Source organism: Puma concolor, chromosome E3 (genome assembly GCF_028749965.1).
Source record: "Puma concolor isolate L17-30 chromosome E3, mPumCon1.1.hap2, whole genome shotgun sequence".
Classification (NCBI taxonomy): Eukaryota; Metazoa; Chordata; class Mammalia; order Carnivora; family Felidae; genus Puma; species Puma concolor.
Window position 1 is genome coordinate 23,670,861 of NC_141682.1, and position 25,494 is coordinate 23,696,354.

The window sequence follows — 25,494 nt, forward strand, 5'->3', positions numbered from 1 at the left end:
TTGAACTCACGAACCTCATGACCTGAGCCGAAATCAAGAGTCACATGCTTAACCGACGGAGCCACCCAGGTGCCCCATCTCTTCTCCCTTTATAAGAAGGGTGGGGGAGACCTTCCACTGACAGTTCCCACCTACCAACGTAGAGCTTACTCACTGGTGGTGTCCAGAAGGATCCCAGTCCAAAAATGTGCTTAAAAACCACCACAGCTGTGGGCCCCTGGGTGGCTCAGTCGGTTAAGGGTCCGACTTCGACTCAGGTCACGATCTCTCTGTTCCTGAGTTTGAGCGCCGCGTCCGACTCTGTGCTGACAGCTCGGAGTCTGAAGCCTGCTTTGGATTCTGTGTCTCCCTCTCTCTGCCCCTCCCCCGCTCATGTTCTGGCTCTGTTTCTCTCAAAAATAAATACAAATTAAAAAATTTTTAAAAACACCACCGTTGTGGGGCGCCTGGGTGGCGCAGTCGGTTAAGCGTCCGACTTCAGCCAGGTCACGATCTCGCGGTCCGTGAGTTCGAGCACCGTGTCAGGCTCTGGGCTGATGGCTCAGAGCCTGGAGCCTGTTTCCGATTCTGTGTCTCCCTCTCTCTCTGCCCCTCCCCCGTTCATGCTCTGTCTCTCTCTGTCCCAAAAATAAATAAACGTTGAAAAAAAAATTAAAAAAAAACAAAACACACCACCGTTGTAATTCTCAGATTTTTGTTGTCAACATCGAAATTTAGGAGATTCAGACTTCTCTTGAAAAATGAAACAATCTAGGTCCTTTAAAGAGCAGGAATTTTTTTTAAAAATGGAGCTGGGTAGTGGCTTCTCCTTTCAGACAGGGTGGACACATCGCTTCTCAGCCTTTTGGCTAAGATCAAGTGTCGTATCAGACAGGGTGGACACTCCTTATTGTCACACACTTGATTCAGCTACTTGCCTGCCAGGCCCTGGCTGGCTTTGAAGTTGGAAATCCTGATAAATGGGATGGAACGAGTCCTTCCAAAGTCATGTGGCCACAAACAAAACATTGAGGAAAGCAGAGGAAAAAGGAAAGAGGGGGTCTACCATGTCATACTATTTGTATAGACTTCAAAAGAAGGCACACTGCTCTCCCTAGTGGCCGTACCATTCTGCATTCCTCCAACAGTGTGCAAGGTTCCCATTTCTCCACATCCTCTCCAACGCTGGTTGTCTTTTGGGTTTGTTTGATATTAGCAATTCTGACAAGTATCTCACTGTGGGTTGGATTTGCATTTCTTGGTGATGAGGGATGTTGAGCTTTTTTTTTTTTTTCCCATATACCTGTTGGCCACTTGTAGGTCTGCTTTGGAGAAATGTCTATTCAAGTCCTTACCCCATTTGGAGGTTCTTCAACAAATGAAAAATAGAACTACCATCTGATCCAGCAATCCCACTTCTGGGTATTTATCTAAGAGAACTGAAATCAGGGTCTCGAAGATACAGTTGCACCCTAAGTTCACTGCAGCATTACTCACAATAGCCAAGATGTGGAAACAGCCTAAATGTCTATCAACAGATGAATGAATCAAGAAAATGTGGAATAGGGGCACCTGAGTGGCTCAGTCGGTTGTGCGTACGACTCTTGATTTTATGATCCCAGAGTCATGGGATCAAGCCCCAAGTCAAGCTCCATGCTAAGCGTGAAGCCTGCTTAAGATTCTCTCTCTCAGTCTGTCCCTCTCCCCCACTCACTCTCTCTCTCTGTTTAAAATAAAAAATAAAAATAAATACATAAAATCTTAAAAAAGAAGAAAATGTGGTACATATATGCAATGGATTATTATTCAGGCTTTGAAAAAGAAGGAAATTCTATAATATGGGACATGGATGAACTCTAAGGACATTATGTCAAGTGAAATAAGCCAGACACGGAAAGACAAATACTGCGTAATTCCACTTAGATGTGGTATCTAATATAGCCAAACTCATAGAATCCAAGAGTGGAATGGTAGTTGCCAGATGCTGGGGGGAGGGGGACATGGGGAGTTCCTAATCAATGGGCACAAAGTTTCGGTAAGCCAAGATGAATAAGCTCTAGACCTGGAAAACACTGTGTCTGTAGTCAAGAGGACTGCACTGTGCACTTAAAAGTGTGTTAAGAGGGTAGATCGTATGTAAATTGTTCTTTCTGAAATATAATAAGACAAGACAAGACAAGACAGTAAGTAGTTCGATGGGGCAAAAAGCGAGCACCGACTGCTGGCCTGGGTAGCTGGTCTGATGGAAGGGGTAGGAGGTGTGGGAGACAGAAGGCACTCCAGAAAGGCTTCTGGTTATAGAGAAATGTGCTTGCAGAGATACGTCAAGACGACACTTTTCACGTACAGTAAACAGTTTTCAAAGGCCATGCGACCACTGCAAACTAAAACCAGCACCTTTAATTCCAAATTCTAAATTCCTAAAGAGAGAATCTGATCAGTCTAGCTTGAGACAGATGTCCACATACATATGGACCAAATGGGGCCGAGGCTGTGGGGTCACAGAGCTTGGGGTGGGGGGAGTGCATATTTGGAAAGGCAGGTCTCAGAGAACAGGGTTGTCTGCTTCAGTTAGATTCGTCCAAGTGGACAGCGTTGAGGTTATGAGGCAGTCTGGGGTACTGAGTAAGAACATGGCCTTGGGGGCCAGACTCCCTACATTTGAATCCCAGCTCCACCACTCACTGGTCATGTTTCCTTGGGCAAGTCACTTAGTCTCTGAGCGTCTCAGTTTCCTCATCTGTAAAATGGGGATGATAACAGTGGTACTTCTAGAGTGTAATGAAGAATAAAGAGTTATTATATGTAAAGTGCCTAAAACAGAATTATATCTATGAATGCTGGCTCTTAGATATTACTATTTTTTTTTTACTTTTTTAATATTTTTATTTTATTTTTGAGAGAGAGAGAGAGACAGAGCACAAGTGGGGGAGGGGAAGACAGAGAGAAAGAGAGAGAGACACAGAATCTGGAGCAGGTTCCAGGCTCTGAGCTGTCAGAACACAGCCTGACATGGAGCTTGAACTCATGAACCGTGAGATCTTGACCTCAGCCAAAGTCGGATGCTCAACCACCTGAGCCACCCAGGCATCCCTTGGTCATTACTATTTTTAAAAAATACTGTATTTAGGGGCTCTTGGCTGGCTCAGTCAAAAAACCATATGACTCTTGATCTCAGGGTCGTGAGTTCGAGCCCACATTGGGTGTAAAGATTACTAAAAATAAGTAAGTAAGTAAGTAAGTAAGTAAATAAATAAATAAATAAACTTAAAAAAAATAATAATAAGTAAAAATCAAAGTACTGTATTTAGAAATCCTAGAATCCTAGGCCACTGAAGACAGGGGAAGCCATCAGGAATACAAAAAGCTGGAGACAGAAGAAAGGCGAGAAATGAGGTCTTTTGACTCTGGGACCAATGCCTTTCACATCCCTGCAGGCTGCCTCTCTCCAGGGTCATCAGCCTTTTGATTTCTCTACTTCCCTCAGGCCCACAGGCTCCACGGGCTAAATCTCTGGGAAATTGCCTTTCTCGGGCTCTGAGGCTGGTCCGCCACCAACTAGGAGAAGCCAAAATAATTCATAAGACAGGACACCTCCACCCCATTCAAATCACAGCAGCCCTGCCCTTTTGGTGCAGGACAAACAGTTGGTTTCTGTTCTCAGGACGCTGCGCATCACAGATTTGCTTCTTCCTCCACAGCATGAAGCTCCGTGTCTTTATGACAGAGAACTATTGAGAAGCAATCCGTGCTGACCTTTACCTGCTGCTTCTGCATTGCGCAAGCCGTCACAGGCACGGGGCAAACGGGAGCGAGCGGAAGAATCAAGTGCAATTCTCCCCGAAGTCGGAAGATGTGCATTTTATCACATCACCCTCATTTTATCAGACTCTTCCTCCAACCAGCCCATGGGACGTGTCTGTGTGTTTCCATTTCATGGCAAGCGAGATGGATACATGGCACGCCAAAAACAAGGCTGCACTTTTGAAACCCACTCTCAAAGACCTGAAAGGACCGCTGGTGATAATAATTTTGGCACGTATTTTGTGCCAGGCATGGCACACAGCCCTTCACAGGGATTGGCTCATCTGATCTTCATCTGAGCCTTATGAGGAGGGTGTTATTTTATCCTCTTTTTACTGATAAGGAAACTGAGGCAGAGGGCAGGTAACTAGCCCAAGATTATCCAGCCGCTTAGCCAACTGCAAACCTAGCATTCAAATACAACTGCCCCGGTTTCAGAGCCAGGATACGATATTGCCTTACACTAGCTTCCAAACTCAGTCACCCATCAGAATTACCTGAAGGACTTTAAAATACCTGTTTCCAGGCCCTTGTCTGTATTTCTAAAGGTGAGCTCTGTTTTTAGCAGGCTCCCCAAATAATGCTTAAGCATTCAACCTGTCTGTATTCTGCAAAGCAGCCATCTAGAAACTGTAGTGGTCTGTGTATTGTTTTGATCTGCCAAACCTCTCTGCTTCCTTTTCTTTCTTTTCTCTATCTATCTATCTATCTATCTATCTATCTATCTATCTATCTATCTATCTATCTATTTTGGTAGCAATGCCTCATTTCTCCTTTGAAAGCCATCGCACCTACACTGTATTTAGACTTGGAGGGAACACTATAAAGATCCAGCCAAGGTCTACTTAGGTAACTTGAACTTGACGAAATAAATACTCTTCTGGAATTTGAATTTAAAACCAAAGCAACACAAGAATCAAAATGAGACACAGCTGGTCTGATTGTTCAGGTTTTCTTCCAATTCTCTAAAAGTACATCATATCTTGGGGTGCCTGGGTGGCTCAGTCGGTTAAGCATCCGACTTCAGCTCAGGTCATGAACTCGCAGTTTGTGAGTTTGAGCCCCGCATCAGGCTCTGTGCTGACAGCTTGGAGCCTGAAGCCTGCTTCGGATTCTGTGTCTCCCTCTCTCTCTGCCCCTCCCCTGCTCATGCTGTGTCTCTCTCTGTCTCAAAAATAAATAAAAACATTTTTAAAAAATTTAAAGTACATCATATCTTTTCCAATAAATTCTAATCTGAGTTAACCAAAGATGGTTTCCTTTGCACACAGCCAAACAACACCAGTAAAAGAACCACCAATGTGGTAGAAACTCACATCTACCACAGATACCCCCTATATAGCATCCATAGCAACTGATCTTAGCTCTGCCAACATGGGAAATTAATATCCTTATACAGCAACTGGTTGGTCAGTTTGGGATGCCCTTCTTTAGCCAAAATAGACGGTCCCCAGTCCCGATTCTGTCATTTGAATCTATATTTTAAAAAATCTATACAACAGCTCTTTGGGTATTTAATGAAAGCCTAGCCTCGGAGCTAAACAGGCCAACTCTCAGAGCACCTCCAAGCCTCCCTGTGAGGCATCTTTTTGGCATTTGGTAACACACACTCTGGTTACTGAGCACTTTGGCCGTGAATGCAGAAGTTACAGACTGCAATGTTACATAACATAAATTGAATGTATCTTCAGCACAATGATGCACTTTCAGATTTAGATAGGTAATAGATATAAATAAAAGACAGACTTCCTGGGGCGCCTGGGTGGCGCAGTCGGTTAAGCGTCCGACTTCAGCCAGGTCACGATCTCGCGGTCCGTGAGTTCGAGCCCCACGTCGGGCTCTGGGCTGATGGCTCAGAGCCTGGAGCCTGTTTCCGATTCTGTGTCTCCCTCTCTCTGCCCCTCCCCCGTTCATGCTCTGTCTCTCTCTGTCCCCCCAAAAAAAATAAATAAATGTTGAAAAAAAAAATTAAAAAAAAAAAAAAAAAAAAAAGACAGACTTCCTATACTGCTCAGACTGAACTGCACCTGACATTATTTGTCCTTGAGAGATACAGATGGGCCTTCTTTGGTCCATGTGATGGTGAGATCTTACCATGATGCCAAGAGGGATGGTGAACCCTAACTGTTGTTTCCCCTCTTGGAAGGAGCTAGACAGGCTTGGAGCATCATTAGAGCTCACCTGTGGGGGTCCCCAGTTGGTGTTATGTGAGACTTAACAACCCAGACTTTGAAAAACATGGAGTACACTGTTATGTTGCTCTATCTGAGCCAAGAAGACCAGCCAATGTAGGTGGGAAGTGGGCAGGACCTCAGACTATGGCAGAGCTAGGACTTCCCTCCTTCTCTCAGCCAAAGATGAATTGGCCCAGATTTATCAGGAGCCAGAATCATTTTTTTAATGTTTATTTATTGAGAGAGAGAGAGAGAGACAGAGAGACAGAGACAGCATGAGCAGGGAGGGGCAGAGAGAGAGAGAGAGGGAGAGAGAGACACATAGGATCGAAAGCAGGCTCCAGGCTCTGAGCTGTCAGCACAGAGCCCAACACAGGGCTCAAACTCACGACCTACAAGATCATGATCTGAACCAAAGTCAGACACTTAACTGACTGAGCCACCCAGGCGCCTCCTGTCAGGGGCCGGAATCTTATCAGGGGCATCTGAAGATTCTCATTTGGGGGATAAGCTGGCCCCCAGCCGGTGGATGACCTCAGGAGTAACCATATCCAGAAGCAACTGCAACTGCTTACAGGTATCCTCAAGCCATCACTCACATTTGATTTCAACTGAATTAAGTGGGAAGCCTGAGTCCACACTGGAGGTGAAGTAGCACCCAAAACAAGCAAGGCGCAGAAACCAGTTAAAGAACACCCCAAAGTGATCTCCGGAGCTCTGCAGGCGACAGTCTGGAATAAGACAGTGAGCAGAACTGACAAGTGGACGCCAGAATATGTTCAGAAAATGTGGCCTTTTGTTTTTGCATGTGTGTGTATTTTTCTATTTCCTGGCCAATCATACCATACACAGTGCTTTGCTGTCTGCCTTTTTCACTGAGTAAGATATAATGACTATATTCTCATGTCAGTAATATTTTAATCACTGTGACTTTTTAAGTATAAGCTGCATATGATAACGTACAGGTTTTAAGCTGACAGTTTTGTCAGTTTTGAAAAGTGTGTTCACCTTTATAGGCACAATCTCAATCGAGACATAGAACATTTTCAGCTGTGGGTACCAGGTGGCTCAGTCGGTTAAGTGTCCAACTCTTGGTTTCCACTCAGGTCATGATCTCACGGTTTGTGAGTTCGAGTCCTGCATCGGGTTCTGGGCTAACAGTGCAGAGCCTGCTTGAAATTCTCTCTCTCTTTCTCCCTCTGCCCTCCCCGCACCCCGGCTCGCACACTGGTGCGTATGCTTTTCCTCTCAAAAATAAATAAATAAAGTTTTTTTGTTGTTTTTTTTTTTAAGAAAGAACATTTCCAGTTGTTAGCAGGCTACCCAGATGTTGTGACATTTTAGTAACTGTGCAGCAACCAAATTTGGGATACACTTTACTTACATAAACCCCAACTGGCAGCCATTTAGGAAGTTTCCAAATTTTTGTTAGTATGAATACTGACGCAATGAATATCACTTTAGCTACCTATATGTGCATATCCTTAAGCAATTCCTCAGCAAAAATTTCTAAAACTGTAATTCTTAGGTACAAAGGATTAGGCTTGGTAATTATTAGGTCAAAGAAAAGTCATTAAGTCTTTTGATACATGTGGGTAATTTTCTCTTGAGAAGGATTATACTGATTTACACACTCATCAGTAATATATTAGGGTACGTTTTTCCTCCTCTTCCTCTTGTTCAGGCTTGCGGCTTGAGTCCTCTTTCTTTTGACATTATTACTAAGACCATGCTTTATATTTATGTATGTTTTTGCAGTATATCTTTGCCCATTTTATTTATATTTAAGAGGACAGGTGATTCCTTTTTTTTATATGTTTATTTACTCTGAGAGAGAAAGAGCATGCACTCATGCAAGCAGGGGAGGGGCAGGGAGAAAGGGGGAGAGGGAATCCCAAGCAGGAGCCACACTGTCAGCACAGAGCCCGATGCAGAGCTCGAACTCATGAACCATGAGATAGGACCTGAGCCAAAATCAAGTCAAACGCTTAACCGACTGAGCCACCCAGGGGCCCCTTCCCATTTTGTTTTCAACCTATGCCTTACGTTTCTCTTATACATTGCTTAGACTTATACATTGTTTGTCCAATCTGATAGTCTTTACCTTTTAGCAGAGAATTTCAATCCATTTACATTTATTAGATAACTGATACTATCTGCTATCACTTCTACCATCTTAGTATATATACTTTTCAGAATTCGTAATTCCTTGCTGGCTTACTTTTATCTTTGTTCCTATATTTTAATTTCTAAATTGTTTCTTCCACATTAAAAAAAAGTCTATGACTCAGGTCAAGAACTCACACTTTGTGAGTTCAAGCTCCATGTTGGACTCTGCACTGACAGTGTGGAGCCTGCTTGGGATTTCTCTCCCTCTCTCTCTGCCCCTCCCTGGCTTCTCTCTCTCTCTCAAAAAATAAACATTAAAATAAATAAATAAATAAATAAATAGTCTATTTGAACCAATACGTCTATTCCAACAATTAAATAGCTTATTTAGCATTTGTTAATCTAGACTCATCATTGACTATGGCTTACTTTTTTAAAGTTTCTTTATTTATTTTGATAGAGAGAGAGACAGACAGAGCCAGAGAGAGAGTGCATGAGCACACGAACAACGGAAGGGCAGAGAAAGGGAGAGAGAGAGAATCCCAAGCAGGCTCCATGCTGTCAGTGCAGAGCCTGATGCAGGGGCTCGATCCCACAAACCATGAGATCATGACCTGAGGCAAAACCAAGAGTCGAACATTTAACTGACTGAGCTACCCAGGGGCCCCTATAGTTTACTTTTTAAAAAAAATTTTTTTTAATGTTTGTGTGTTTTTGAGAGAGAGAGAGAGAGAGAGAGAGAGAGAGTGAGTAGGGGGAGGGGCAGAGAGAGAGGGAGACACAGAATCTGAAGCAGGCTCCAGGCTCCAAGCTGTCAGCTCAGACAGCGAGATCATCTCACAAACTGCGAGATCATGACCTGAGCTGAAGTCAGATGCTTAACTGAGCCACCCAGGCACCCCTATAGTTTTCTTTTTTTAATTATAGTTGGCACACAATGTATAGTTTACTTTTTTTGCCAACTTTATTAGGTTATGTTGGTAATTGTGATCAAGCTAGCTTATAATAATAACATGTGGTAGCTACTGATTTTGTCAGCCCACCCAAGTTTCCCAACCCTTCTTCTTATAACAGACTCTGCTCTCAGAGCCACAGGGATGTCACATGATCCAGGCCTGATAACTGTAAGAGCTCATTCTCCCAACAACAGAAGACCAACCAATCAGAACTCTTCCCCAAGACTGATTATAAATGCAGCAGGAGAAAGCCCACTTCTTCCCCTGGGTCTCCATCTTCCCACAGGGTTGAATATCATTAGGTTGATAGACATAGACGTGCCCTATCTACAATAAGAGCAAATGAGGCAAGGACAAACCAGTCAGAGTCCCAGCAGGGAACAGATGTCATACCCAAATTAAGAGAGCTTAAGAGAGTTTCATAAAAGGACCACTTGCAAAGATGTGGGCATGGTGCTGGGAAGCCATAGGGGATAGTGCAGTACCTGGGGGCTAGTGAGAGCAAAGGGACAAGGGCAAAGAGTAGCTCCTGGAGCCCAAGGAGAGAATTATGTAGAGAAGACTGCCTTTGGAGGAGTAACCCTTAGTCAAAGGGTAGAGCCAAGATGACCCCATGTTAAATACCCAGCTCACTCTCCCCTCACTTTCCAATCTACTGGTCCCTCTGGCTGAGCCCAACCAGGAGTCAGGGTAGAAAGGCAACCCCCAGTGATGCATTCCTTACAGGTCAGTATCTCAGGGAGGAAGCAGAGTGGATCCAGAGGGCAAATGAGACAGCTGGCACAGATGAGGGCCACTGCGGCAGAATGCAAAATGGCCACGACTCGTCCATTCCTGTATGCATCCTGGCAGTATAACTTTGTAGCTCCTCCTCTTCAGAGGTGAGGTCTATTTCTCACCCCTGATTCTGGTCTTAGCCATAACCGGTGTGCCACAAAGGAAGGCTTGAAAAACACCTATGCTTTGGGGATTCCCTCTCTTGCCGTGCTTGAAACCCTAGGCCAGTGTGTAAATGTGCCTAGGCTAGCCTACTGGAGGAAAAGAGACCACATGGAAGACAAACAAAGCACCCATGCCAACAGGCTGCCAACTGGCGGTCATGTTAGTGAGGCTATCCTAGGTGATCCAGCACCAGCCAAGTAACTGTCTGACAATGACCCTCGACAGAGCCCAGCAAAGATCAGCTGAATAGACTCAGATCAGAAGACCATCCAAGTAGCCCAGAGAATCATGAAAGATAATAAGGGATTGTTGCTTCAAGCTACTAAATTTTGAAGTGGTTTGTTACACAGCAAAGCTAACTGACACAGGTGATAAGGAGAATTCACCTTGCAATTAACAGGGTCTCAGTTCCAAGTATCTGAAGCCCTTGTCCCTGGAGCTTATTCCATTCCCTATGTCCTTCCCACGAGCCAATCTGTTTTCCTACTGCTAATTTCAGTAGGGTTTCTCTACTTTCAATTAAAAAAAATTGTGAAGCTTTACTTTTTCTCTGTAATCTGATATAGTTTAAAATGTACAGAAATCCTTCGTTCCTCTCAAGAGCATTTACCCACGAAGCCTATTATTCTGGGAGAAGAAAAGTTTCTTGGGCAATGTTCTCATTTCTTTTTTGGTTACTTGCCTATTCTGGTTTCCAATTTCTTCTTGAGACAAAATTGGCAAGTTAGAATTTCCTAGAAAATCGTCCATTTCAACCAGATTTTCAAACACATTTTTATACATATTCATACATTATATATATAATATATATACACATTCTTTTTAATATATACATTCTTTTTAAATCTTCTATTTTCCTTTTATTAAATCTTTAACATTTAGCTCATGATTTATCATGTTTAATATATTTCTTCATAAAGACCGGATTCAAAAACACAAAAGCAGGGGTACCTGGCTGGCTCAGTTGGTAGAGCACATAACTCTTGATCTCAGGGTCATGAGTTCAAGCCCCACACTGGGTGTAGAGATTACTAAAGAAAATAAATAAACTTTTTTAAAAAATAAAATAAAAACACAAAAGGATATATGCAATATTAGTGTGCATCATCCTTAACTGCCCTGATCCAGTGATGTAATCAGGAAGATACAGGACATAGCAACGGCTTCTATTCAGCATCTTGACTCTAAAGAGTAAGAAATCATTGCTAAAACCATAAAATGTTGAAGAAAGTGTCTTTAGACAAACCTACAGAATCCTTTCGTAACTTCTGTACTGCCTGGCAGAGAGCCCCTGCTCAACAAAATTAGTTATTATCATTGGCTATTATTCCTTGACAGGTCAGAAGGTAACTGGCATCCCTTCTTGAGTAGGAGAGACTCACCCAGGTATTAATAATAATTCAGAAACCATTTGTTCAGTGCCTTTTTTGTGCCAGACACTATTCTGGATGTGGCTCAAGTCTCACTGAATATTCACCAAAAAGGAACGATGATTTAGGTATTATTTTCCCCATTTTAAAGATATGAACTAAGGACTACAGAACTTAAATTATTTTCCCAAGATCACTGGCACAGTAAGTAAATGGCAGCATTGAAATTCGACACCAAGGTTTCTGGCTCCAAAGTCCAGGCTCTTTTCTCAGCATTGCACTCCAGACTTTGAGGTTTTATGTCAAGTAATGGAAATGGAGACAGCAATTACCTCATAAGGGCATTCTCTGGGTGGAGCACTGTACAGAATTATCAGTGCATTCATGATTAGGGGGTAGACAGAGCAATCGAAATGCCCTTAGCTACTTGTACCCAAGGGCTCACCGTGTGGCGGGCAGTGTGCTAAGCACTTTCATGCAATGGCTTTTTAATCCATTTGTTGTTAACGCTACTGTGTTTGTTGTTAACCCTTTTTCATTTTAAGGATTTTAAAAAAATCATTACAACAAACCCATGTGGTTGGTACTAATATCCTAGTTTACGGATAAGGAAACTAAGACACGGAAAAGGAAAACGAGACACCCAAGTTCCCCAAGTGACTTGCAGAGTCAGGACCTAGACTCTGATAGGTCTGCCTATGGAGTCCACAGTCCTAACCACCATTGTCTCTGGACATGATCAATAAATTACCCACCTTCCCATTTGTAGCTGGAGATGGTTAAATCCTATAGAAACCTGGGGCAGAGAAAAAATGAGATGCATTCCCGTATGAGGCTGTCTATGACTCTCTGAACCACACTGAGATCTGTGGATCTTTTACGAAGTCCAGTGTGATGGTTTCCAGGAATTCTGTTCTGTGGTGGCCTCTTGGGTCAATGGGATCGAAGCGGACTGACCGGAGATCCTTCCCCCACCATCCCCATGAAGAGTGGAGTCTATTCCTTTCCCACTTGAATCTGGGCTTGGCCGTGACACTACTTTGTTTAGCAGGACATTATCAAACATGATGCGCAGGCTGAAAAAGCTCCTATGTGTTGGGGCATGCTCTCTTGCTTTTCTTGGAACCCTGAAACCACCATGTGAACAAGCCGGAGCTAGTTACCTGGGGGATGAGAGGTTATGTGGAGGAGAACCAAGGAACCCAGGCTGACAACCTGCTCACTGCCAGTCATGTGAGTGGGGCCATCCTAGATCATCAGATATCCAGAGACACCGGCAAGGACCCTTTACATTTTGTGCCCAGGACAAGTACCTCACTTGACTCACCATAGTTCCAGCCCCAAGAGACAAGTCCTCTTTTCTTGTTCTAAGAAGATCTCCTGGGAGGCTGTGTATGTGGTTAGTATTCTAAGTGCTGGGTAACTATAATGTCATATGTAATGCTTATGGACCTCTCTACAGAATCCAAGAGACCACAGGATCGAGGGCTTCCAATGAGGAGGGGACCAAGACCATGCCTGCAGACGACCAGAGGTAACACCCAGGAACTCTGCCATATTTTCAGGTCCCCCACTGGCGGATGCCTATTATATTGTCTCTTCCCATTTGCGCTGAATGGTTGGATCGGCAACTAAAGTCACTGGGACAGAGCCTGTTCGTCAAGTTTCCTCAGGTAGCCTAGTAGGCCATAATGTGGAGCTATCTGTAGAAGAATGCCAAGTACACAAAGTTCTACTAATATGCAGAATATTTCCTGGCTCAGACTGGGGTTAGGGTAGCAAAGGGGTAGAAGAAGGAAGGAGCCCAGCACATCCCTTTGCATAGATGGAGACTGTGCTTGTCTGCTCCATGAGCTTGCTGCGCACCAGGTCCTCCAAGGTCACACAGGAGGAGGGCATCCCTCCCTAACTGCATGACTCTTACAGGCAGCCAAAAGAGAGCCTGGCCAGGTTGGCGAGCAGGTGTGACCAGATCTTTAATCATGTCTCCAGCCACAGATGGGAAAAGGTCAATGAACTGAGTTAAGCCAGTTCAGGAGTCTGGACCGACTTATCATCCTTAGTGCCAACTGACCTTCTTGGAGCTGTGTCCAGAGATAGAATCATTCCAAGTAGGCTGCCAAATCCTATGCATGCTAGCTGCAGGGAGTACTGTCTGCCATCCCCACACCCAAAGCAATGAATGGCTGCACTGCTCCATTCATACGCACAGGGGTCTCCTACCACTTAGGGAGCTTGCATGCCCCTAGGAAGGACTGCCAAATGGCAGGCAGGGGGCCTGTGAGTCCTTCAGAATCACTTGGTGGCCATCTGTCCTTGCTGCCCACCCAGCATATATTCACTGTTATTCATTACCACCCGCCATCATCACCTTCACACATATAGCGCTTGCTATGTATCAGGCACTTCTACAGATAAATATACACACTGGATACTCATAACAAGAGTATTATTTTATCCATCTTTCAGCTGAGGAATCTCAGGCACAAAGAGATGTGAGTACTTTACCTTGCCCAAGGTCACCATTTCTGAGCCTAGGAATGCTGGCTCCATCCACAGTCTAGATTTTAACCAGTACACAATCCCTCTTCTCCAGTTCTCCTCTGAGGGACCACACCTCCCCGGTGCTCAGATCACCGAGTGGCCAACGGGGCCTCCACACCAGCAGTAGGCACATGACCAGACCTGGCCAGTCAGCATCCTTCCGGCTACAAGTAACCCACGGCACAATGAGACTTCAGCCTTTGTCATTTGAACTGCAGCATCGATAAGACATAAGACCATAGGTATCTCAGCCCTCACGCTCCCTTAGGAGAAAAGCCTTTCTAAAACAGGTAGCAAGACAGGAAGCTTAGCCAAGAAAGGGAGAAAGGTCCTGAGGACCTCCTTCTGGTACCTTGATTCACTGTGTCTGAAGCCAGTCTCTCTACCCTTGGGCTTTTCAGCTTCGGGGACCAAAAGTTTCCCTTTCCACATAAACCAGTCTGAGCTGAGAGTCTGTCTTAGGCAACAGAAAAAAAAGTCGATAGATAGAGCCAAGATACGGGAAACATCATCCTCTTGGCTGCTGCGTGAGACTGAAGCCTTGGGCTGCATGAACATTCAGAGCTGCATAATGGAGCCAGGATGAACCCCCAAACTTCCCTGCTTATTATCCTGGGGAACGAGAGAAGGAATTGCATTAAAAGGGCCAGGAAGTGTGATGTAAGAGAACGTGATGAACGGGCCCATCTTCCTCTCTGCAGAGAAGTCTTGGTTGTTTCATGGTGAACTTTTGGAGTTCTTAAACCCAAGGACCACAGTTTCCGAGCAAAGGAACTGTCACCACAAGCTCTAGAGTGTTCATGTTGCTGTGGCGATAGTTACGCCCCTGATTTGCAGCGAAACGGCAGATGACCACTTACAGAAGGCCAACCCTGGTCGACAAATGCGATGACAGAAGGTAGTCACCACTCACGACTGGCCAGCCGTTGGCTGTCAGGTCTAAGTGGGTAAGGACCGACCCAGTAATGAAGACAATGCCACTGGGGGAAATTCCAGGAAGGTGAACCAAAGCAGGAACGAAGTAAGAGAGGCAGGGGTAGTAGCCACACACAGGGGACGCAGTTCATTACTGGGCCAAAGGAAGAGTGTGCGTGCTGCACAGTCCCACCAAGGCGTGTTCAGCTGTATGGAAAAGAACGCCCCCTAACAATGAGACTTTACTAAGAGGAGTTCCTCATCTCACATAGGCACTCCGGGCAGAAGAGAACTCAGAGTTGGCTCTGCAGCTCACCAGTGTCATCAATGACCCAGGTTCCTTCCACTCTTCTCCCCGACTTGGGATGAGTGCATGTCCCTCATTAACCCAAAGGTGCTGCCACAACTCCATACATTATATCCTCCCACAAAAGTCCCCAACAGGAAAAAGGAAGGGATGTCTGCTCTTATCAGAAAGTCCTTCCTAGAAGGCCTCCCCCAAGGGTCCCACTGAGCAGAACAGGATCACCTGGTCACTCACTAACTACAAGGGAGCTTGAGAGGCAAGTATCAGGCATTTTCAGCTTTTGGCAAGATAGCTGACATCTGCCAGAAAGAACACAGGGAGGGCTATGAACGGCTGTTGAGTAGGCTTTCGACGGTGTACCCCAAGTTTTGGGCCCCAAAGCCCCAAGGCTTTATTTGTTAATGTTTATTTATTTTGATAGAGAGAGAGAGAGAGACAGAGACAGAGACAGAGACAGAGCGTGGGTGCGGGAGGGGCAGAGAGAGAGGGAGACACAGAATCCGTAGCAGGCTCCAGCCTCCGAGCTGCCAGCACAGAGCCCAACGCAGGGTTCGAACCCACAACCTGTGTGACCATGACCTGAGCTAAAGTCGGCCACTCAACCGACTGAGCCACAAAGGCTCCCCCAACAAAGGCTTTGGTCATATCCTTATAGGGCTCATACAGTCGTTCACTATTAAGTTTCCTTAAATCAACTTATCTTTTCTTTAACCTAAATACCTTTATTTAGGTAGGAAATTTTACATCCCTACTGTAAATTCAAAAACCACTACCAGACACATTTTTCTGATCTATATTAAAATAAGTTCATAATGATTAAAATAAAAGTTATTTGCCTGTTCTACCCAGCAGGACCCCCTGCCCCACCAATAATAGCCAGACTTTGGGACACACATAGCAGGGTAAACTCCTTTCCTCCTAATTCTTGGGCCCTGGTGTCAGGAATCCCCTCACAAACTTCTATAAAGTGCATCGTAAGGTACCGTCCTGACTACATTTTTACAGTAGTGGGAACAATCTAGCATCTGACCGCCAGTCTCCATGCCGCGCCCCCCTCCCCCCCGCCACCAAAGATGAAGACATTTAGCAAAACCATAAGAGGGGAACTAGCTGGCTTCCTAGGAAGTCACACCCCACTCCCAAAATGCTTTGTTTTATCCTTTCTGCTAAAATGAAAAATGTCTCAGAGGCTGAAGGGACCACCTCATGCCTTGGAATAAGAACAGTCCAACTTTTTTGGGGGCACCTGGGTGGCTCAGTCGGTTAAGTGTCCAACTTCAGCTCAGGTCACGATCTCACGGTTTGTGAGTTTGAGCCCCGTGTCGGCTCTGTGCTGACAGCTCAGAGCCTGGAGTCTGCTTCAGATTCTGTGTCTTCCTCTCTCTCTGCCCCTCCCATGCTCATGCTCTGTCTCTCTCTGTCTCAAAAATAAATAAACGTTAAAAAAACAAAAGTCCAACTTTTTTTTTTTTGGTGGGGGGCGTCTAAACATACTCCTATTTACCCCAAAGGAGGCACTGACTATGGGCTGAGAGAGGTGACAGGTGACCAACGCCCCATTACTTACATCAGAGGCTGGACCTTTGTCAGCGCCTGGGCAGGAGAAAGTGACAAATTCATGGCACCGCTTGTGCACAACGAAACAGCAGACTGCAAAAGACAAAATAAGGGTAGGAGGAAGGGAGGAAGGGAAGTGGAGAGGGGGGAGAGAGGGAAAAGGGGAAGAGATCATTAAACCTGACTTCTCAAAAAGCAAAGGCTTTTACACCAAAATAAACAATGACATCAGCTTCCACACCTTACCCTTTGTTGAAGCCAAACCCTTGGGTACCCTCCTGCCGCATCTTGCAAAAGTGTTAAACTAGGGGTTCAAGAGATCACAACCGCTCAAAATGACACCCCTCCCCCTCCCCAAAGATCACTTAAGCTGTCTGGTCTTGCGCTGGTTTTGAAACAGAATGTGATCTCTTAGATTGGGCACCACAAGACGCCGTCAGCTCATGTTTAGATCCAGAATGCATAAGAAATACATGTCTTTAAACACGAGAATCACACTCAGAGACTGCCATGCATAAGAGGAAGGGCTGTGCAGAAAAACAAAGTAAGCAGAAATGGCAGACCCGTAACCCCGCTCACCCAGAAGCAATGCCAACTGTAAGTGCAAGAAAAAGCCACAATGTTCACATTGTTACTACAGTAGTTTGTAACCAAATACATGCATACCTATATTTGAACTTGTATGAGTTAAATGCATCTATGATACGGCTCCACTACCTGGGAATTACACACTCGGGGGAAGGGGCAGTCAGAGACCATATGCAAAATAAAACTGATTTGGGGGGCACCTGGGTGGCTCAGTTGGTTGAGCGTCCAACTCTTGATTTCAGCTCAGGTCACCATTGCAGGGTCATGGGATTGATCGTGAAGCCTGCTTAAGATTCTTTCTCTCCCTCTCCCCTCTCCCCCACTCACACACTCTCTCTCTCTAAAATAAAAAAAAAATTTTTTAAATGATTTTTGTTGGTGTGTTTCAAATCTACCTTTACAAACTCCAAACTGTGGCTTCCTGGAGGACGCATGCCACACTGCAGGAGCCAGCTCAGAATCTTCCCAAGGAATATTCTCAGCGAATGAAACAGGCCAGGAAAGCTCAAGACTATTCCTAGTGATACAGTGAACCTGGGCAACAATCACCAGTGGCTGTTAACATCACAAAAAGACTCGGCCTGCCTACTGATGAAAGTTACCACGAAGTACTCACCACCTACCAAAGTACTCTAGCCAAAATAATCAAGCCTGAATCAGTTCAAGCATTTGGATCCAACTACCGATTTACAGAAAATACAAGTGACAGAGACACATATTAAATGACATCACAGCGAGGCAATGAGGAAAGAAATTTTTTTAATTTTTATTTATTTTTGAGAGAGAGAGCGCGCACGGGGGAGGGGCAGAGAGAGAGGGAGACACAGAATCAGAAGCAGGCACCAGGCTCTGAGCCGTCAGCACACAGCCCCATGTGGGACTCAAATTCACAAACTGCAAGATCCTGACCTGAGGGGAAGTCAGATGCTTAAGGGACTGAGCCACCCAGGCGCCCCATGGGAAAAATGTCTTAATATACAACATTGTAGAAAAACTACAAGACAACCAAATAGTTTCTTCAACAAAGTAGTTGCAAAGAGGACAGGAGAGACTTTTAGAAAAGTTAAGCTCTTCTGCAGGATACTGTAGTGGTGGGGACACTTATGGAACGTACAACACAAAGTGGGAAACCTAATATACACTGTGCTTTTAGTTACTAACAGTGTACCCACAGCAGCTCATCAATTGTAACAAATGTACCACACTACTGACAGATTTTTTTTAAGTGCTTTACATATATTACTTTGTTTGATACTCGTAACAATACCTTAAGGCCTTTTGTTATTTTAATTGAGATATAATTGACATGTAACATTATTATTAATTTCAGTGTACAAAATAACGATTCGATGTTTGTATATACTGAAAAGTAATCACCCAAATGCCTAGTTAACATCCATCACCCCACATTGTTACCAATTTTTTCTTGTGATGAGATCTTTTTTTTTTTTTTTTTTTTAATTTTTTTTTTTCAACGTTTATTTATTTTTGGGACAGAGAGAGACAGAGCATGAACGGGCAAGGGGCAGAGAGAGAGGGAGACACAGAATCAGAAACAGGCTCCAGGCTCTGAGCCATCAGCCCAGAGCCCGATGCGGGGCTCGAACTCACGGACCGCGAGATCGCGACCTGGCTGAAGTCGGACGCTTAACTGACTGCGCCACCCAGGCGCCCCATGATGAGATCTTTTAAGATCTTCTCTCCCGGTAACTTTCAAATATACAATATAGTGCTATTAACTGTAATCACCACACAGTACATGACACGCCCAGAACTTAGTTCTTTTGACCACTTCCATCCCCTGCCTCTGGCACCAACCAAATTGTTCTCTGTGTCTATGAACTTGGTTTTTGTTTTTGTTTTTAAGATTCCACATCTAAGTGAGATTATACCGTATTTACCTTTCTCTGTCTGATCTCATTTGCAAGATGTTGATAATAGAGAAACTGAGGGGGGATAGCGTTGAGGAAGCATATGGGAACTCTCTGTACTTTCTTAATTTTTTTATTTTTTATTTTAGAGAGAGAGCGTGCAAGCAGGGGAGAGGGACAGAGGGAGAAAGAGAGACAATCTTAAGCAGGCTCCACTCAGCACGGAGCCCAACACAGGGCTCAGTCTCATGACCCTGGGATCGCGATCTGAGTGGAAATCAAGAGTTGGACGTTCAACCGACTGAGCCACCCAAGCGCCCCAGAACTCTCTGTACTTTTTTACCAAGTTTTCTGTATATTTAAAACTGTTGCACCTGCTTCGGATTCTGTGTCTCCCTCTCTCTCTGCCCCTCCCCTGCTCGCACTCTGTCTCTCTCTCAAAAATAAATAAGCATTAGAAAAAAAAAAATTAAAACTGTTCCAAAAGAAAAAAAAACTGCAAGAAGTAAAGAGTAGGGTGCAGAAGCAACTTATATATTCAAAGAGATTTAAGAAATCTATCATCTAAATGCAATATGTGGACCCTGTTTAGATCCCAGTTTAAATAAGTTACTAGTCTGGACAATAATGAAATAATCAGGAAAATGGATACATTCACTTTGTGATGATAAGAGGGAATTACTGCTATGGATAGGGGATTAAAAATTTTTTGATGTGGTTATTTTTTTGTTAAAGAATCCTCATCTTTGAGGCTACATCCTGAAATCTCTATGGATAAAATGATTTAATTAAAATAATTAAGCATGACAGGAAGGAGATAGAGAGGGAAGGGTTATAGATGGGGAAAAAAAATTAGTCATGACTAATCATTATTTGAACCTGAATTATGGACACATGAGGATTCATTATACTAAGCAGTCTACTTTAATTTTTTTTTAATGTTTTATTTATTTTTGAGACAGAGAGAGACAGAGCATGAACAAGGGAGGGGCAGAGAGAGAGGGAGACACAAATCTGAAGCAGGCTCCAGGCTCTGAGCTGTCAGCACAGAGCCCGACTCAGGGCTCGAACTCACAAACCGCGAGATCATGACCTGAGCCGAAGTCGGATGCCCAACCGACTGAGCCACCCAGGTGCCTGAAGCAGTCTACTTTCATGTATGTTTGGTATTTTCCACAATGCAAAAATTTTAAATCCTCGTGGTTGGGAATCAAGAAGAGGTCCAAAGGAGGCAACTTCTTTCTCCTTTGCTTACTCCCTTTTCTGTTTTAATAGTTACTGTATTTTATGAGTCATATATACTTTGTATAAAGACGTTTGTGTTAAACAGTGTGTGTGTGTGTGTGTGTGTGTGTGTGTGCGCGCGCGTGTGTGTGTGTCCCGCTCTGGGCCTATATGTCTATGAATGCCAAGAGAAATATATGAACAGTGGTCAACAGAAGCCAGGGATGGTTATCTCTGGGCAGTAGGATTGCCAGTTGCAGGAACCAGACTTATGACATCTGGACAAATTTGCCATGATGACGGCTCTGTGACCTTGAAGCCTTCTTGAGCACAGCCCCCAGCCTCATTCTTTGTTTTGTTCAACCACACCCTCAAGGACACGGTTGGAACATAATGTTCTTGATGTGCTCTGGAGATAGGACGATGGCACACAATTCTGCTTGAGTGTCTCTCCCAGGTGGTCTACTAACACATACTCCCCAGCCTCTGGGGCTATGAAAGCAGGGCTTGTGGAGGTTGGGGCTGTGGAGATCCACTCATCTTGCAGCCACCCAAGACCTGCTTCTGTGTGTAAGTCCCCTTGCTGAATCATTTCTTACCAAGCTGGATTTGGCTTTTTTTCCCCCTTTGGTCCTGTGACTCCTTCAGCCTTTAGAGGTCATTTTGCATACACCTCCTTTCCACAGAACACCAATTATGTCCACTTTCAACCTTACATTTTTCTATATTGTTCAAAGTGTTTACAATGAGTAAATATTAGTTATATAATCAGGAAAATAAGCTTATTTCCATTTTGAAACAAAACCAAGAGTCAAAGAAAAACACAGGTCAGGGAATGAAAAATATTATTGCCAGAATTGGAAACTCAGGGGTTGGGGTGATCGCTGAATGGACACGGCTAAAGAGGAATTTAGCAAACTGGAAGTCTAAATTGAGGGACTGCCCCAGAATTCAACAAAAGGTGTGGGAAGGCATAGAAGAAATGATACAAACATGGAGGATAGATCCAAACATTTTAATATCCATCTAAATGGATGTTCAAGAGAGAACAGAGAGAATGGTAAAGGTGCAATCAAAGAAAATAGAAAAAGAAAATTCCCTAAAGATTAAGAAGAATTTGAGTCATTAATTTGAAAGAAACAATCAAGCAAGCATCAGTATGTATAAAGGAAGAAAAGACTGACAGTGACAGTATCTGGGATCATTCCAACATGTCCAGCAGGGGCAGGAAGAGAGGAGGGGGAAGACTACCAAAAAAGGAACCAAAATAATTTTGACATCCGATTTCTCATCTGCAATTCTGAATTCGTGAATATGATAGAGCAGTATCTTCAAAGGCTTAGGAAAATTCATTTCAACTGAAAACCTCATACGAAGCCAAAATGGCATTCAAATGAAGGTTCAAAATAAAGACATTTCCAAATACAGGGACCTAGAAAATTTACTTCCCACAAAAGGAGTACTAGAGTATATACACCCCACAAAACAATAACCCCACCGAAAAATGAATGAAAAGAGGCATAAGAAACAGTAGTGAAAGAAAGAACAAAAACAAAGAGGGAGGGCCGCCTGGCCCACTCAGTTGGTAAAGCATACCACTCTTCACCTCAGGGTTGTTAAGTTCAAGCCGCACATTGGGTGTAGAGATTAGTTTTTTTTTAATCTTTAAAACACACACACACACACACACACAAAGGGAGTGAGGAGGAGGAAGAATCTAAGTCATAAGAAATGGGGGTGGGAGAAGAGCTGTAACACTGAGATGTGCAAAGAGTCTTGTCTTATTCCTCAAGAGGTTATGGATGCTGAGAAGGCACATATAAGACACTGTAAGCTTGAAGATATGTGCTAACTATTAAGAACAAGAATAGAAATATTACGTGTAATTTTCAGACTACTGAAAGAAAAAACTGGACAAAGAAAACTCAATCCAACTACACTTGAAAGGGCCCTCCCACACGCCCAAATTTCATATAAATATTATATTCTTTTCTTTTTTTACTCCTGTATAGAATGACTTACACTTCAAATTCTTTAATCCATCTGTAATTTCTTGGCACCTGATGTGCATGGGAATCTACTTTGCCTTTTTTTTTTTTTTTTTGTCCAAATAGGTGATCAGTTGTCCCAATGTGTTTCATTGAATAATCCATCCCTTCCTATACACTGGGGTCTGTCTCTGGACCTTCTGTTCTCTTCCACTGGTGTGTCTTAGAGCACAGCAGTGTGAGTTTTAATTATAGTAGCTTTATAATATGTTACATCTCGGCAGGGCAAGTCCTCTCTCCTTATCCTTACATCGAACATTTTCTTGGCAATCACTGCGTGTTTATTCTTCCAAGTGAACTTTAGAATCAGTTTACCAAGCTTTTAAAAATACCAATGGAATTCTTATTGGAATTGTGTTTAGTCAACCACCCTCCACAAAGAAATATTCACTGGAACTTTGTTTGAAATTGTCTCAAATTTAGAAAAGTGTCAAGAGAGCTGACACTTCTACAAACAATGAGCCTTTCTATCAGGAATAGGGTGTCCCCTTGTTAAAATCTGACTTTGTGTCATCTAATGAAGTCTTCAATTTTCTCCACAGGTCCTACACGTTTCTCCTTTAGTATGAGTCGAGGGAACCTTTTTTTACGCAATTGTGATTTGGACATTTTTTTCCATTTTATTTTCCAACTGGTGATGGTTTACAAATAGAGAAACAATATATTTGTTTTGTAAGCATTTTTTTAAACTCTTAATAGTTTTTTTCTGGGTTTCAGTTGCTTTCTTTGAGGTTTCTAGAAAAAGAAACATATTAGACCCATTAATAATATTTTTTTTCCTCTCTGATAGATACACCTCTTTTCTTTCCTTATCTTTCCCCCTCCTTCTCATATTTCCACGTCTGTAACTTTCAGAACAACGTGGAAAAAAGGGGATGAAAACAGACAGCCCTGCCCATTCTGAACTTTTACCAGCTTTACCTCTCCCTCACTCTCTTCTCAAACTAATTCTTAGAATTTATACTTCCCTTGGGAACTGTCCATAGTGTTCTCCTCAGTGTATGTCCACTGTGTCCGCTCATCTGGGATGATAATATGCACCTTCTCATTCTTTCTTCACATTGTATTTTTAGGTAGTTTCTCTTTTTATTTTTTCCAGAGATTTGTCCCATTCATTGTCTATTTGATTTTTCTACCATTAGAGATGCAAATCATGGATATGTTTCTCAATTCAACTGCTTTTTTTCTACATTATTCATTGCTACTTTTATTTTTATTGCCCTGCTTATTTTAATTGTACTGCTTATCCATATTTGTTATTGCATTACTTCCTAGTTAGGAGGATGAATTCTGGAGTCAGGTGGCGAGGTGTGGATCCTGGGCACATTATCTTATCTCCCTAGGCCTCAGTTTCTTCTCTAGAAAATGACGGTGATAATAACAGCAACTATATTACAAGGGTGTTGTCAGAATTAAGTCAGTTAATACATGCTCAGAACTGTGCCGAGGATATCAGGAGTATTCATCAAATGTCTGCTGCTATTATTTATAGTTCTTTCTCAAGCTTCTTGAATGAACAGCTCAGTTAATTTATTCCCATTCTTCTTCATTAAAATTCAAGATTTTTGGGTGCCTGGGAGGCTCAGTTGGTTGAGCATCCAACTTCGGATCAGGTCATTATCTCTCAGTTTGTGGGGTGGAGCCCCACATCAGGCTCTGTGCTGACGGCTCAGAGCCTGGATCCTGTTTCAGATTCCGCGTCCCCTCCCCCTCTCTCTTCTCCTCCCCTGCTAGTGCGCTCTCTCTCTCTCTCTCTCAGAAATAATAAATAGATAAACTTAAAAAAAAATTAGGGGCACCTGAGTGACTCAGTCAATTAAGTGTCTGACTTCGGCTCAGGTCATGACCTCACAGTCTGAGAGTTCAAGCCCCACATCAGGCCCTGTGTTGACAGCTCAGAGCCTGAAGCCTGCTTCAGATTCTGTGTCTCCCTCTCTATCTGCCCCTCTCCTGTTCATGCTCTCTCTGTCTCTATCTCAATAAATAAACACTAATTTTTTTTTTTAATTAAAGATTTTAAAGCTAAAACTTCCCTTTCAAGTACAGCTTTGGTGGCATTGTATGTTTTATACTGAGTTGCCATTTTTAAGTTACTAAGTGGTCTCTTTCGGTTCTAATTTCAACCCAGAACTGTTTAGAGAAGTTCTTCCCCACCACCGCCATTTACAAGTAGTCACTGTGGTCTAGAATCTTTCTTCAAAACATCTAAAATCTCAGTTAAGATCTTATTCATCCTTAGTCTCTTTAAGGGGGCAGGGTGCAGGATTCATCTCTACTTTCCTAGTGTCTGCTCCAATTCCTGGCACATAAGCAATACTTAGTAAACCAGTATTTTGTGAATCAACGAAAAAAAGAACGAATTACCATCAGCCACAGAAGAAAAAGAAAGCCCAATCAACCAACCTCTTGGTAACACGGAGCTCTGTCAGGCCTTCCACAGTCCACCACCATGAACAGGGATAGAAGTACAGCGGCCATTGTCAAGGTCTCTTTAAGGGAGCCTTCCAACTGACCACAGAAATAATCCATTGCCACCAAGCTAGAATCAATGCGCCAAGTGACTTGACTACACTCCAGCCTACTTCATGGAGAAGCTGGGAACATACTGGAACATCGATGTGCTTCTGGTACAGGTACCTCCTTTACACAATGCGTTTCTGGAAGTTGTGTAAATCAAATTCCCCATTAACTAAAACACTATAAAGAAAAGTAGTAAGGCTGGCTATTTAAAGAAACAAACTAAATCCTTTTGTGATACAAATAAACACCCCCTCATTTCTGTTTGGCAAATTCAGGGTAAAATCAGTTTTTCTTTAAAAAGAGACAACATTTACTGAGCTGTGAAACACACACCAGGTCCTACTTTCAAACAGGTACTTGGTGAGAGCCAAGAATTCCTAGATCCTTCATGGTTTATTCAACAGCTCCTTGCTCTGCAGAAGTTAAAAGCCCGCAGCCCACAGCCCTCAGCCCTCAGAATCCAGCCTGTAGCCATGCTTCACTAGGACTATACAATGGAGTCTCAAACTCAAATGCCTGGGGGCCAGGTGAGCAATGAAACTGTCCAAGGGTCAGGTGGAAGAATGCATGCATGACCTAAAAGGGA

General features: G+C 43.5%; 1 protein-coding gene across 3 annotated transcripts in view; it reads right to left on the bottom strand.

Moving 5' to 3' along the window:
- Positions 1 to 25,494, bottom strand: part of PRKCB (protein kinase C beta) — a 336,567-nt gene that overhangs the window by 181,982 nt on the left and 129,091 nt on the right. For all 3 annotated transcript variants that reach the window (XM_086692704.1, XM_086692703.1, XM_086692705.1), the window contains one exon: positions 16,668 to 16,750. In XM_086692704.1, coding sequence (XP_086548830.1) covers positions 16,668 to 16,750 — 83 coding nt within the window. The remainder of the gene's footprint in view (positions 1 to 16,667; positions 16,751 to 25,494) is intronic.